We start from the raw sequence: 13,653 nt of genomic DNA on the forward strand, positions 1-13,653 counted from the left end.
GTCGTATCTAGTGGAAATGTGTGACTCTTCTTGCAGCGTCTGTATTTCTGGAGAACTTTGTCGTCTTTCTCTGCCTCTGTATGGCATGAGTCTTATGCTATACCCACCTACATAATTCTTTACATCAGATGTAGCACTTCCATCAATAGAATAGTTTACCCCACAGCCTTTATAAATACTACATGTTTGAATTGAAACCCCCAACTAATGTTTGTGGTGTGGGACCCTCTTACTTTAGAGCACACACTTTAGTGCAAATTTCATTAAGTGCTACCTTGTTTGAGGGGAGCATTAAATAAGTTTCTTGCAGCATATAGCAGTTGGCCATTTGTCATCTGTGATCTGCTAAATGGAGATTGTCAATCTGCTCATGAATGGTCCGGTTTGAAATAAACTCCCAGCTTTTACTAGTAGCATTTATTGATTGAGTTGTACTTCAAAGAACTGTGCCTTGGACCCCATGTCTGTTGTATTATCCTCCATCCTCTGCTTGGTGACGCCTCTAGCATACTGCCTTTCTGCACTATGGTGGATGCCATAGCCAAAATAGATCACAAAACCTAGAAGGGATCAGCAATCTGTTAGACCAGCTGGTACAGCTTTTTTATTTTTATAACTCTTTTAAACCACCAGTTTATATAATTTCATAATTGTACTCTATGGATGTCCAAGCTTAATGGTTGATTTGCTTACTGGTACGTCACAATTGTGATGGATGTTAAAGGATAAGTGCGCACATTAAAATTTAGGTTATTTGTTGTTTGTCAAAGACCTTATGGATTTCATCAAACGGTATTAGATAAGTCCTTACCAACTGCCATCCAGACCATGTAACGAAGCCAAGTGTCTGTGCTTAGCTGGATCATCAAATATATATTAACCAGAATGCTAAGTATAGGCAAAAGTGGTAGAAACGGGACCTGTGCCAAAGAAAATGTTTAAATTAAAAAAAAAACAAACATTTTTTACTGGGTCTCACCAAACTGGGTAAAAGGGTGTGATAACACACAATGAAAGTGGTGTTATTGCTTTAGCAAGCAAGAGGTTCCTGCTGATGCTACTTCAGACTAGAATTACTCTTTACATGGCTCTCTAGGGTCCAGGTTTAGGTCAACTGACTATTTTTTTTTTTTTTTATTTTTTTTTAATTCCTGGTAATAGACAGAAATAGCAAAACTGAGACAAACACCGATGCTATGTTTTTATACAAGTATGCTAATAGAATTTAGCCTCAGGTGTCTTTTCAAGGTCTGCGTATAAGCTATTTAATACTTCAGACACTAAATACTTCAGATTCTAAAATGTTCTGGGCTTATAGTATAAAATAAACTCCGCTCACCATTTTTGTCTAGTTTTGTTAAAGTAGTAGCCGCTGATAGATGAATGTTAATGTATGGGACTCACCATGAAGGTAGCTCTGCTCTGGTTTTGTGGCTGTCTCCAAATCATAAATGTGGCCCCTAATATCCCAAGGAGCGCCAAGGCAAGCAGAGTGGTGCACCAAGCTCTCCCCGACAGAATGCATTCTGATCCTGCTGTTGACACCAAACTTGCTACACAGGTTAACAGAGCTGCAAGGAAACAAAACGATCTACATTCAGCTATATAACTTTAATGTTTCAAAAATGCATGGACCATTTGAAAGTAGCTGTATAAAGTTCTTCCTAATGACTTCATATGTCTGTCTGATAGTTCTTAACCTGCCGATAAGCAGCTGTAACTTTTTTGCTTCCTTAGCCTTACGTTTTCAATGTAGCAGGAAATTGCCTGCTATTTTTTTCCTAGAATCTTCTCAAATTAAGAGATTTTGATCTCAATGTGGTGTGTTGCCTGCCTCCCTAAATCGGTCAGTGCTGCTTTGATCTGACACATTACATTTGTGTTCATTGTGAGCTTTTATATAGATATATTTTGTGAAGAATGGTGTGGATGGATGGAAAATGCGGTCAGGTTGACATCTCTAAACTATAAAATGGTAGAAAACACCAACTTATAGAAAGCACACAGCGCGTCACCAGATTTGAAGAGCGCGTTGAAGGCATTTTTGAGGTCGGAATTATTGTGCTCTTCTTCTGGTCCTGTTGGTCGTCTTTATTCTCTTTGATGAGATCACTTTGTGGCTGGTACCTATATAAATCACACAGCTACATATGAATACTTAGTAACAATAGACAGATCATGTTACACATCCTATAACTGGTCTAACTAGGGCATAAAGATTCCTATTTTTATCTAATAAATGGAAAGCTTGCAAGACCAAGGTCTTAACACGTGTTAATGTTCTTGTCCATTTTGTATATTGTCAGCTTTTATTTTATTGTTAATTTTCACTCTCCCTATTCTGCTATGGAATAGGTTACTGCGTTATAAAAATAATTTAAGAGAAGAGGCTTACTGTGTTTAACCACAAGACACTAGTACATCTGTGAAGGACATTAAAAGCTCCTATTCCAGAGTCTGCTTTCAGTGTTGGCGTCCCCTGCCATGGTTCTGTCAACTTTAATATGAAAAATCTCCAGTTTCACTTTTATTAATGCCCTTATCCTACCGCAACAGAAGTTTACTGGTCATTTCAGACTATTTACCTTAACAGAAGGACGCAGGATGACACCAATGTGTAGGCAAGAAGAGTCCCAATAGACATCATATCTACCAGAGCTTTTAAGTCGAAGAGAAATGCCATGAGAGCTGTGGATAAAAACTTACAAGGGTTAAGAGATTGGTTTCATGCGCTCTCTAGTATAGGTTCAGCTTGTAGGATTTGATTATCATCCTGCTAAGTAAAGGTAAAGGTGTGTTTGTGTCGCTGTCTTCATTTCATATGAGTCTTAAGCAATATTATATGCTATGATGGGCAAACATGTAACAACATCCCTGTAAGATGTTGCATTCTCAATACATTTTCACTGAGATACTTTTTATACCATACATTCCCATATAGATACTAGTGCTAAAATATTCATGTTTTAGAAGCAGTTATGCATTGAAATTTAAGGATAAATAGTACATGCAAAATGTAGAAAGAAAAATGGAGGACACTCACCTGCCACAGTCCCTGAAGCCATGGTGGCTACCACTGGGCTCTGTCGGCTGCTCACCCTGGATAATGGCTTGAAAAGCAACCCATCCCTGGCCATTGCAAAGAGAATCCGTGGCATGGGGAACATGGATCCCAGGAGACTACAGAATAAACAAGGCAAAAATGCAATAGAACTGTCTGATAATTTCCAAAAAAAAGTCAAGCAGATGAGACCAACATATGGCAATCCAATGATAAGATTGTTAAAAGTAAATATAGGGATATTTTAATGAAAATATATACATACAGATAGTTATGATTACAACATAATAAGGTTGTAATCCTAACCCTTTCTTTGCCTCCTTCATGGTAAATAGTACCAAGTAATACTCCATCCTTTGTGTAAACACAGAAATAAAACTTGAAAAAGAAAATCAGTGGCACCATAATTTATTAGTTGGCGTTTTCCATCTGGAAAGGTACTGTGGTCGGTGATATCCTGTGTATGACACTGATCTCATTATCTTACTCTTTATTATTATGGTTATTGTGTTATGTATACATCATATTCTATAGCGCTGTAGAATGGGGTTATGATTACATGAACTGCCAGTGAATATAAATTACATGTCTCTATATACAGTATAGAAGAGTAAACTCTGAATGAACTCTGCATAAGTGTTTGTTTGAACCTTCTTTAAAGCTGTGATGACTACTGAAAAATTTCACAAAGGTATTGACTGTTTAAAATATTTACTTAAAAAAAAAAACAAGGAAGAAGCGATGAAGGTACAGGATATGGGAGCAGTTTTTATGTTTGCGTTTTTTCTGACAATACATCATAGACCTGCACTGGCCATGAGGCCAGGTGAAGGGCCTGTAGGCTGGTGGCTAGTAGTGCCTCCCACAGACAGACTTAGGAAAGTGATGAATAAATTAAATAGCACTTGAACATACGTTATATAACCAAAAGTATGTTGACCATCCTAATACATTTCTAACAACTGTATAAAATCAAGCTCATAGGCATACCTGGGAACTCTCCAGGTTTGACCCAGAGATTGCCGGGTGAGAACTGCTTCTCCCGGTCGTGGGGTCTTGACACGCCCTGCTTGCTGCCCATTTTCCATTTAAATAGGGGTGTTTCCCGCTGCCCACCGACATCAGCGGGACCGCCCACCGACGTCAGCGGGAATGTCCACCGACATCAGCGGGAACGCCTACCGACGTCAACGAGCAGTCCTGGCTGCGTCCCACAAGGGAAGGCTCCGGGTAGCCGGAGCCCAGAAGTTCCCAGGTATGCACATAGGCATCCCAGAGACAAACACTGGCAGTAGAATGGTACTACTGAAGAGCTGTGGGCCTGTTAAACATCTTTTTATGATGTCTTTAATAAGCTGGCTCCTGAAATTAATTATGTGGCTACTAAAATATGCATGAATTCATTCAACTGTACCCTTTTAATAATAGCTATTTGTTCCTTCTGAAAAAAATGAATTCCATACATCATATCCTTACCTTGTGGTCAATGCACATAATGAGCCTACAGCGACGACATACTTAGCAATGCTCCAGCCAACATATTCAAAGGCAGCGGGCAGTGGGCTCCGAGAATCAAGGAGGTGATATGGCATCATGAGGGTCAATGCGGCAGAGACTCCGAAATATGCAAGGAAACAAATGGACAAGGAGATGACTATGCCAAGAGGAATAGATTTCTGTGGATTCTTCACCTCTTCGCCTGTAAATTGAGTTCCAATGGGATACCATTTTAATATTAAACTGGAGTAGAGATTTAATACACAATAGGTTTTAATGAATTCAATACAAAAACTATAACACAAGAACATACTTTAAAGGTCCTGTTCCTACTACACCTAAAGCTTATATATATAATTACTATATACAATACTACAATATTTGTGCTAAATGCAACATTAGAAACGTAATTCCCAGTGCTTAAACCCCTAAATTGTGACTGATTTACAGTATATAGAGTTGGTGGTTTTTTTAGCTGGGAACACTTAATTGTCATGTGACATATAAGCGGGCAGTGATAAGCTGTTGCCATTGAAACAGAAAAGGCTTCTTCAAAATTTTGCATTGTTTTTTATATATATATATATATATATATATAAATGGTTTATTTATATTTAAAAAAAAACAATGCAAAATTTTGAAGAAGCTGGGAGAATAAAATGCTAGATTTAATACGGTAATAATACTGATTGAGGTTTTTGTTGAACGCCACATTCTATACAGGAATATATAAAATATTCTTATAATTTAAATGTTCAAGTACATTATAGTGGCATTCTTGCTAAAGTCTCTCTCCATCCTGTGAAGGGGGGACTGTGGATTAACACATTGTTATATTAGATACAATTAAAACATTATTTTGATAATTGGGTGTATTTTTCCCTACCTGTAGTGGCAATGCAGTCAAAGCCAACAAAGGCATAAAAACACGTAGCTGCTCCAGACAATGTTCCACTGATACCAAAAGGCATGAATCCCCCAGAGCCAAAGTTGACCGTTATGTTGATGCCTGAAGAGTGGTTACTGTTCATATGAAGAATATTATTATCAAGTTTGTTAATGAATGGAAATTCAAAAACCTCATTTTGGGGAGATAAACAAACCATGTACAAGCAAGGGTTACATTTGCTTACTGAATTAACAATGTTAATCTACATTGTTGCTTTTACATCTGAATGCTGTCACATTTGTAAGGTAACTGCTTAATTCAAGACTGTAATCATCATGTAATAAAAAAATCCACCCTTAATGAGCTGAAAAGTCAAGCAGTAAAGTATTCTAAAAACATTCATTTCCATGCCAACACACAGCATTTCTATTGGGTTGAGGTCTGACTGGGCCATTGGAACGTCTTGATTCTTTTATTTTTCAGCCATTCTGTTGTAGATTTGCTGGTGCACTTTGGATCGTTGTCCTGTTGCATGATCAAATTTCGGCCAAGCTATAGCTGTCGGACAGTTCATGGTCAACTCATTGACTGCAAGGTTCCCAAGTGCTGTGACTGCAAAACAAGCCCAGATCATCCCCCCCTTCACCACCGTGCTTGACAGTTGGTATGATGTGTTTGGTTTTTGCCAAAAATGGAGTTGTGCATTATGGCCAAGCATCTCCTCTTTGGTCTTGTCTATCAAAGGTCATTGTTCCAGAAGTCTTGTGGTTTGTTCTGATGCAACTTTGCAAACCCAAGCCGTGCTGCCATGTTCATTTTAGAGAGAAGAGACAATCCTTTCAAACAAACCCTATTTTGTACTGTCAAGATTTAAAATGCTAATTGTAACCTATAACTCTTAGGTTTTTTGCAATTTCTCCGAGCATTGCACTGACTGACCTTGGGGTTAATTTGCTAGGACAGCTACTCCTGGGAAGATTGGCAACTGTCTTGAATGTTTTCTACTTTTGACTACGTTTTCTCACTGTGGAATCATGGTCTTATGGTGTTTGGAAATGGCCTTATAACCATTCCCAGATTGGTAGACAGCCACAATTGCTTCGCTAAGACCATTGCTGATGTCTTTTCCTGTGTCTTAACTGTGGTCATGAAGACATTTAGATATTAAGTTAAAAAAAACATCTAACATCCATTATTTTCCACAAATTGGGCATTTTGCACACAGATTGCTCCAGGCCTATATAAGTATGACCCAACTTTTCTTACTTGTACTGGTCATACTTGGGAACTTCTCAAGGTAGACTACCCAAAGGTCTTCGTCTTCTGGGGAGTGGCTTTATGAAGGGGTGGGGCACATATGGGCAGGGCTAGTCTGGGTGTAAGTATTGCCAAACACTGACGCTGCCGGGTCAGACGCCTGGAATTCCCAGTTATTCTAATTATCTGTCACTATCCAAGGATTTTACCTCATTTGCCGAATCGTTTCTGTTAATTCCTCTTCACTGATGTCCCAGTTCTTCAGGTTCCCTTTAATACACCCGCCGATGATAACAAACACCAGGACCAGCATGTTAATAGCTGTAAAGACTTTATTCACCATCGTTGACTCTTTGACACCAAAGGAGAGGAGGCCTAGTAGAAGATTATTGCATTTAAATCTGTTAAAGGCAAATACTTTGCTGACAAAACAGAAAAATGGGCAGATTAAACCGGCCAAATGGTTGTCCTCCATCTAACATTAAATTGTGATGAATGGGCATGTTTATTCAGGCAAACCTGTCACTTTTTAAAAAATAATACTTAAAAAAGGGACAAAATAAATACATGTAATGGTGTTTACGGATTTTAAAGAAGGCAAGATAATTGATCATTGGTAAATATGTTTTTTGAACAAATAAATCTGAGGGTTGAAATAGCAGTAAAGGAAAACAAATTATGAAAGAAGTAAGACGGTGAAGGAGTGAAGTGTTGCCACAAATTTACCTGCTAGGAGAAGTATGAGACACACGGCAAAAATGTCTGGATACTCCGCTAGGCCAGGCAGATCCATGGACATTGTGCTGCTGAAGAAATCGCCTATTTTTTTCCCCACCAGTTCATCAAAGGTAGCACTCCACGCTCGAGCAACACTGGAGGTACCTATGAAGAGATAGTATTGCTGAATATCTAATGTAATACATATAGCTGTAATTTATATAGTTTCTGTTTTTTGCAAGATTCCCACCATTTTTTTTTAGCAACCGCTACAGAAACTAAGAAAACATGTGGGGTATTTACAGAGACAGTGTACTTGGTGTCTTGCCTATAACGTAGGATAATATGAGGTTCCATCCTGTGATAAAGGCCCAGAGCTCCCCAACAGTCACATAGCTATACAGATAAGCAGATCCTGTGAGAGGTACTCGAGCACCAAACTCGGCATAGCACAGTCCGGCCAAAACAGAGGCCAAAGCTGCAATAAGGAAAGAAAGGATAATGCTGGGACCAGAGTTGACTTTTGCAACCTCTCCTGCAAGAACATAAACTCCAGCCCCAAGAGTACTTCCAACACCCAAAGCCACCAGGTCCAATGAGGTCAAACATCGACAAAGACCAGAGCCGCCAGTTCCCTCGGAAGAGACTTTCTTTGTCCGGGTGATGCTCAGGTAGAATGTATGAAGTGCATTGTAAGGTGGCATCTGAAAGGAAGAATCAAGGTGTGTTGGTCATTGCGGAAGACACGATAGTAAGAAATAAAAATTAGATGTTTGATGGCCCATGATTTGGTGGTGAGTTTATATATTGGATCCATTCAATGTATAATAAGATTTTAAATCAACTTTGATTCAAGCCATTCTTCAAAATACTTGGAATTTAGGAAAAAGGACAAGATACAGTGAGGATTTAGGAGTTACCCCACTGTGTTCTGGTGGGAATAACCATACATAATGAAACAATGGTGTGCAGATTGGGTTGGGAACCATTCCTTAATAAGTCACAAATGTAATAAACACGATTTGGGGATCATACCTGATCAATCTTATTTGGGAAGAATCCTTTGCTTGGTGAGCATTATGGGTGCTGAAATAATATCTACACAAGAGCCTCTTTACTACCAAATACATTGATTATGAGTTCTGTTAATGTAAATATACTCCAGAAGGCTGGATAATGGGTCGCTTTAGGTACAAGACAAATTAATTGTATATCTTAGGCTATCTATAGCCGTGACATTTCCATTGTGTAGAGCGCTTGAAACAAAATACTAAGTGCTATCCATGATCAGAAAGCCTTGATTACCTGACTGATTAGACCTCTGTACAGCCTCTTGAGAAGAAGAGTTTTAATTAAGGTTTCTCTGTGCTCAACATCATCTATTTAATTACAGTTCATTTTATTTAAAATAGTCTTTGACATAATAGTATAATTTAGTTATAAAGAACTACAAGAAATAGGATTTTTTTTAGGTTTTTTTAAGAACATGACAGATACACTTATATTGGGTTTCAACTTGTTTCAAACTAGAGGAATTACATCTATTTTGGTAATTCTTTAGTGGATCTCTTGATTCTCTATGCCACCCAAAATATCATGTAGTAAGTACGATGACTGTTTCCTTCCTTGCTAGACTCGCCCCTCACTCACTCTTTGGTTCTACTCGTCAAATTTTAAAATTTTTGCCAAGAGATTGCGGCTCTCCATGTGCCCCATGGTAGTTGCTCATGGGCATTTAGAATTACTTCTCCAATCGAGAAGGCATTGATTTGATTAAATAAGTATTTACATTTCTACATAGTTATCTAGGATGAAAAAAAAAAACACAAGTACCTGTTTAATTTTATCAATAACTAAATTGCCACTTTTTTAACACAAATATCCTAAACTTTTCAGAAAATATTCGAAAAAATAAAATCTTACCTTAAATCCACCTGCAATGCTCAGAAAATCAAACTGAGCAAATGTATGGACTGATCTGTTCTATTCTTGAACTATTCTTCAATTAATTCTTAAAGCCTTTCTACTTCCTTTTCGACCCCAGTGCTCTCATATTCGTTTAACCCATGATTTGCCAATGTGACACTCAATACACATCCAGTATACATTAATGTTCCATCCAACACCTTTATGAGTCGTGAACATTATTATTGAACATTAATCTGTCAGGTTATTTGTGTAGGACAAAAGAGTTTTTATATCTTTAATTAACATTCGAGCTTAAACTCTGCTGGGTACAACGAGTTAAGATTAAATAGTACGAGAGTCCAGTGTAGTTTCTATAGAGCTATTCAAACCATGCCATGTATTTCTGAAATCTTATAATCTCCTTTCTCAGGGAATTTGCTTCAGGACTCGCCTCCGCTAGTACCAAATGTCTATGGTCAGCGCATTGTTGAAATTGACCCCTTTGTGACCATTGGCAATTCATCTGGCAATTAATAGGTTACAATAGCCTAGTTCTTTGAGAAATGAACCGGAATTTATAGGGACAGTAACTAGTTTTAATAACAAAAAATATATGTTACAAATAATGTTGTGGTATACATGTGCTGCATTTTTAATCCATATAACCTTTATAGTCTGTGATATATTACATTTCTTTTTATTGCAGATTAAATTGCGGTCAGAATAAATAATCAAAATAGCATAAATAAATATGCCAAAGCACATTCAAACATCTTTCTGTAAATCTATGCAAAATATATGCCAAACAGGCATGCATAAGACACGCATAAAAGAACAGAATATATGTGATTTCTTACTTTTTTGCTTATCAGAAACACACCAAATTTGTCTATATTGTACAAAAATATTAGCAAAACTAAGATCAGTTTACATATTTACTCATTTAAACTGGAGCTGAGCTGCATTTGCTGAATAATGCTGTAGACAGAACTGGATTTTTAAGTTCCAGACCGGGAACCTTTCCAAGGGGCTGTATTTCACATATAGAATTTTTGCAACATAAAGACTTTCATAGAACCACGTTTTCAGTTTTCTTAAAGTGGCTTTATTTAGCAGACCCTACTTATATTATTTGCAGAATTGTTTCCTCATTGCTAACTTCTGTCTGTTGTCTCATCCCTGGTTTTTAATGGCAGAAGCCAGTATCTAACCTTACAAGAATCAGTTTTCTCCAAAAACCTCAGAAGATCTGTAATTTCATTTTTATTTCCTCTAAAAGTTTACATAAAATAAATACATAAAAACAACTTGCTGTGTAACATTGTGTCCTGACTTGGATCACCTTGAACATTTGTGCCTAGAGGGATATCAACTGCATTGCACTGATAAGGCCCATGAAGGCTGAATTGATGAGTGGGTCCCTTATGGAAAATACATTTCCCTTGCCTTGATATGCCAATGGAGATTTTTCCTAATAGCACAAGTGAGCTAAAATTTGAGATACTCCCAAGAAGGGACACAGTGTAGGGCAGGCTACTGACTTGCTGTCCCTTCTCGCTTGAGTTGGTCTCATACATTTTTGGGGGGATCTCTCAAATTTCACCCCTTGTGTAAAGGTGAGTCTAGTTGTGGGCATCCATGCTCCCTTATGCCTGGAGGGATACCAACTGCACCCAATGGCAAGGCCCATAAATGTTGAATTGATGACTGGGGCATTGTTTCTCTTGTGTAGAGAAAATGTGCCTCAGATTTGAGTTCCAGACTGACCTTTCGGTTGATGGACATTTTTTCTCTGTAATGGCACAATTAAGCTAGAACTTTAGATCCATTTGATCAGGGAGCAGGGATTTGAAGAGTATAAACCAGATGTCCTTGTGCTAGATAAAATGATATATGTTGGACTCAACAAAGCCTGGTATTCTAGGCATCAATACACATGTCTTAAAGAAACATCCTAAAAGTGAGTTGGGCTTTTTCTGGATCAGACATCTCTTAAATTGCTATCTAATGAGTATCATGGAAATTGTAATGCCCAGTAGCTTGCCTACACCCTTTTCTACCGACATATATCAAGATATCACTAATTCTAACTGGAACATTCCTAGAGCCTGGTGGGTGAATCCCTGAAAATCCAAAGTGCAATTGAAAATCAGATAAGATCAAGGTGAAAAGACTTACTGTATCTTTGTAGTAACTTTGTCCCAGAGGAGATCAGAAATTGGAGTGATCTGGCACTGGAGAACGAGGGAGTGAAACAGACACAGAATTTGACAGAGAGTAATGATGTAATTGGGACCCCCAGGAGTATGTGGAATGTTACACTTTCTCAGCCTTGGCAAAAACTTCCATCTTTACATCTTTTCTTACAACTACCCCACCTACCACTGCCCTTCATCAACCCCTATGGTCAATCCCAACAAGGAGATCTATCCAGAAAGTTTCTTTCCCACAACTGTGTCCAAATCCTGCACAACGGACAGAGAGCTAATGTGCTGACAAGGAGGGGTACTGGCCCATAATTAACATTTGGAAATGGCTCATGCTGGCAATACTTCTTTAACACATCTTTTACCATTCCTTTCAGTCTTTGCTGTTTCACAACTTTTTTTGTTCCTTTTCCCTACCTATGTAATTGCTACTTGCTTTATGTTTGACTCTAAACCATCTGGGTGGGGGTAAAATATAAACTTGCCAAGTAAATTAATAATGAAATCTAAATTTTAAAAAAAAAACAATGGTCATCCAGTCCCCCTTTGCTTCAGGGGGGAAATGGCAGATGCTGCCCATCTTTAACCAGTGGGGGGACCACTTAAAGGTAAAGAGCAGAACCTAATATATTATTTTACTATATTATTTACAAATCGCCAACATATTGACAATAATTTCACATACAATGACAAACTACATAAGACAAAAGGTATATATGCTCATCGTAGCTCTGATAACGGAAGGTCATTTTTACCCATATGCACATAGTTCTTGGGACAACCAGGCTATTATGTTCAGGGTCATGTGCCCTATGAATATGGGCACACAAGGGCTTTTCTGTAGATAAATTATAAACGTGGAATCACGTGTGCATTACTCCCTGACATCCTAATATTCCGGTCATAAAACATGCAATTACAATAGTATTTTTTTGGAAATCGTGACATCCCTTTAAATGCAAGTTAAGTAGCAATTAAAGTATGTATAAGTTCCCTAAAAAGAATCCACATTATTTAGTCCAAGTTCCAAATTCCTCATCAGCTCCTAGAACATTGATGCCCTCTGGCAAAGATGTCATTCCCAATATTTTAATGGAGTATTTTGTTGTTTTTTTTTACTTTCATCAATTTGTAGATGTCTTCATTATTATTATAATTATTACGTTTATTATTATTAATTGATTTATAAAGTGCCATCATATTATGTTGCACTGTACAATGGGGAAAAAAGGATCCATTAATGAATATAAATATTTTGTCTATAATAAAAGAAATATTTAAAAATGGCAAGTTTTCTGGTTTAATATCCACAATCAACAATACAATGTCCATAATACCTTGCTTTATCATTGTGTGATTCCACCACTAGGGTTAGGCCTTGGCTGTGTACAGATGAAACTGCGGATGATCCTAATGAAGATACAGTAGAGCTTGGGGAGGTTTTACTTTAAGAAGGACTGAATTGGGTTTTCATATTGAACAAGATAATTTTTTTCATCTTACTGGGTCAACCCAAGGATGGTTGACTCAGATAAGCTAACTAAATAGATAGGAAATTGCAAATGGTGATAATTGGTAGTTGTAGGTCCTTCTACCAGTAGCTGAAGACATATTGACATGCTTCTTGGGAAAAAGGCCCAGAAGTAGTCCAGACGGCAAGATCGCATTTAAGTAAGTGCTTAAAATGCCACTATATGTTATGTTTTCAATGCCTCCAATGTAACTTTAGAAGTTACAAGCTGCTTTCTCGTTGCAAACAGCACTGCCTGCAGTTCACTATTATCCTAGAGGGAATTTTAACGTGTAAGCTTCCAATGTTATGAGGCAATGAGGGTTACACCTATCCAGTGAGAGAACATTGATTGTTACACATCTTGTCTCAGATGATTGGCCGAGATGTGTCCTGACATCATCTAAATACATCAGCAGCCACATCAGCTGTCAGTCTCACGTTTCTCAGTACATACTAATGTTTTCTGAAAATCCCAAATGGGAATAAAAAATAATGTTGACTTCCATCAGAGAAGCCAACATTACTTTAAATGTTTAGTCAGCAATGTCATTTTAGTCTTCGATGATGTCACTTATATAAGAACAGCAGACGTAAACATAAAGGC

General features: G+C 37.7%; 1 protein-coding gene across 1 annotated transcript; it reads right to left on the reverse strand.

Moving 5' to 3' along the window:
* Positions 1 to 417: 417 nt before the first annotated feature.
* LOC149287331 (cationic amino acid transporter 2-like) lies at positions 418 to 8,125 on the reverse strand. The gene is made up of 11 exons (XM_089493032.1): positions 7,750 to 8,125; positions 7,431 to 7,586; positions 6,914 to 7,079; positions 5,445 to 5,581; positions 4,538 to 4,760; positions 3,044 to 3,180; positions 2,586 to 2,688; positions 1,991 to 2,127; positions 1,405 to 1,571; positions 812 to 920; positions 418 to 560 (listed from the first exon to the last, which is right to left on the reverse strand). The coding sequence occupies exons 1-11, from the start codon at positions 8,123 to 8,125 to the stop codon at positions 418 to 420; spliced, it is 1,854 nt and encodes a 617-aa protein (XP_089349158.1).
* Between the last annotated feature and the right edge of the window lie 5,528 nt (positions 8,126 to 13,653).

The sequence above is a fragment of the Sceloporus occidentalis genome, unplaced genomic scaffold, assembly GCF_023333645.1.
Source record: "Sceloporus occidentalis isolate IW3139 unplaced genomic scaffold, rSceOcc1.0.p SCAF_62, whole genome shotgun sequence".
Lineage (NCBI taxonomy): Eukaryota > Metazoa > Chordata > Lepidosauria > Squamata > Phrynosomatidae > Sceloporus > Sceloporus occidentalis.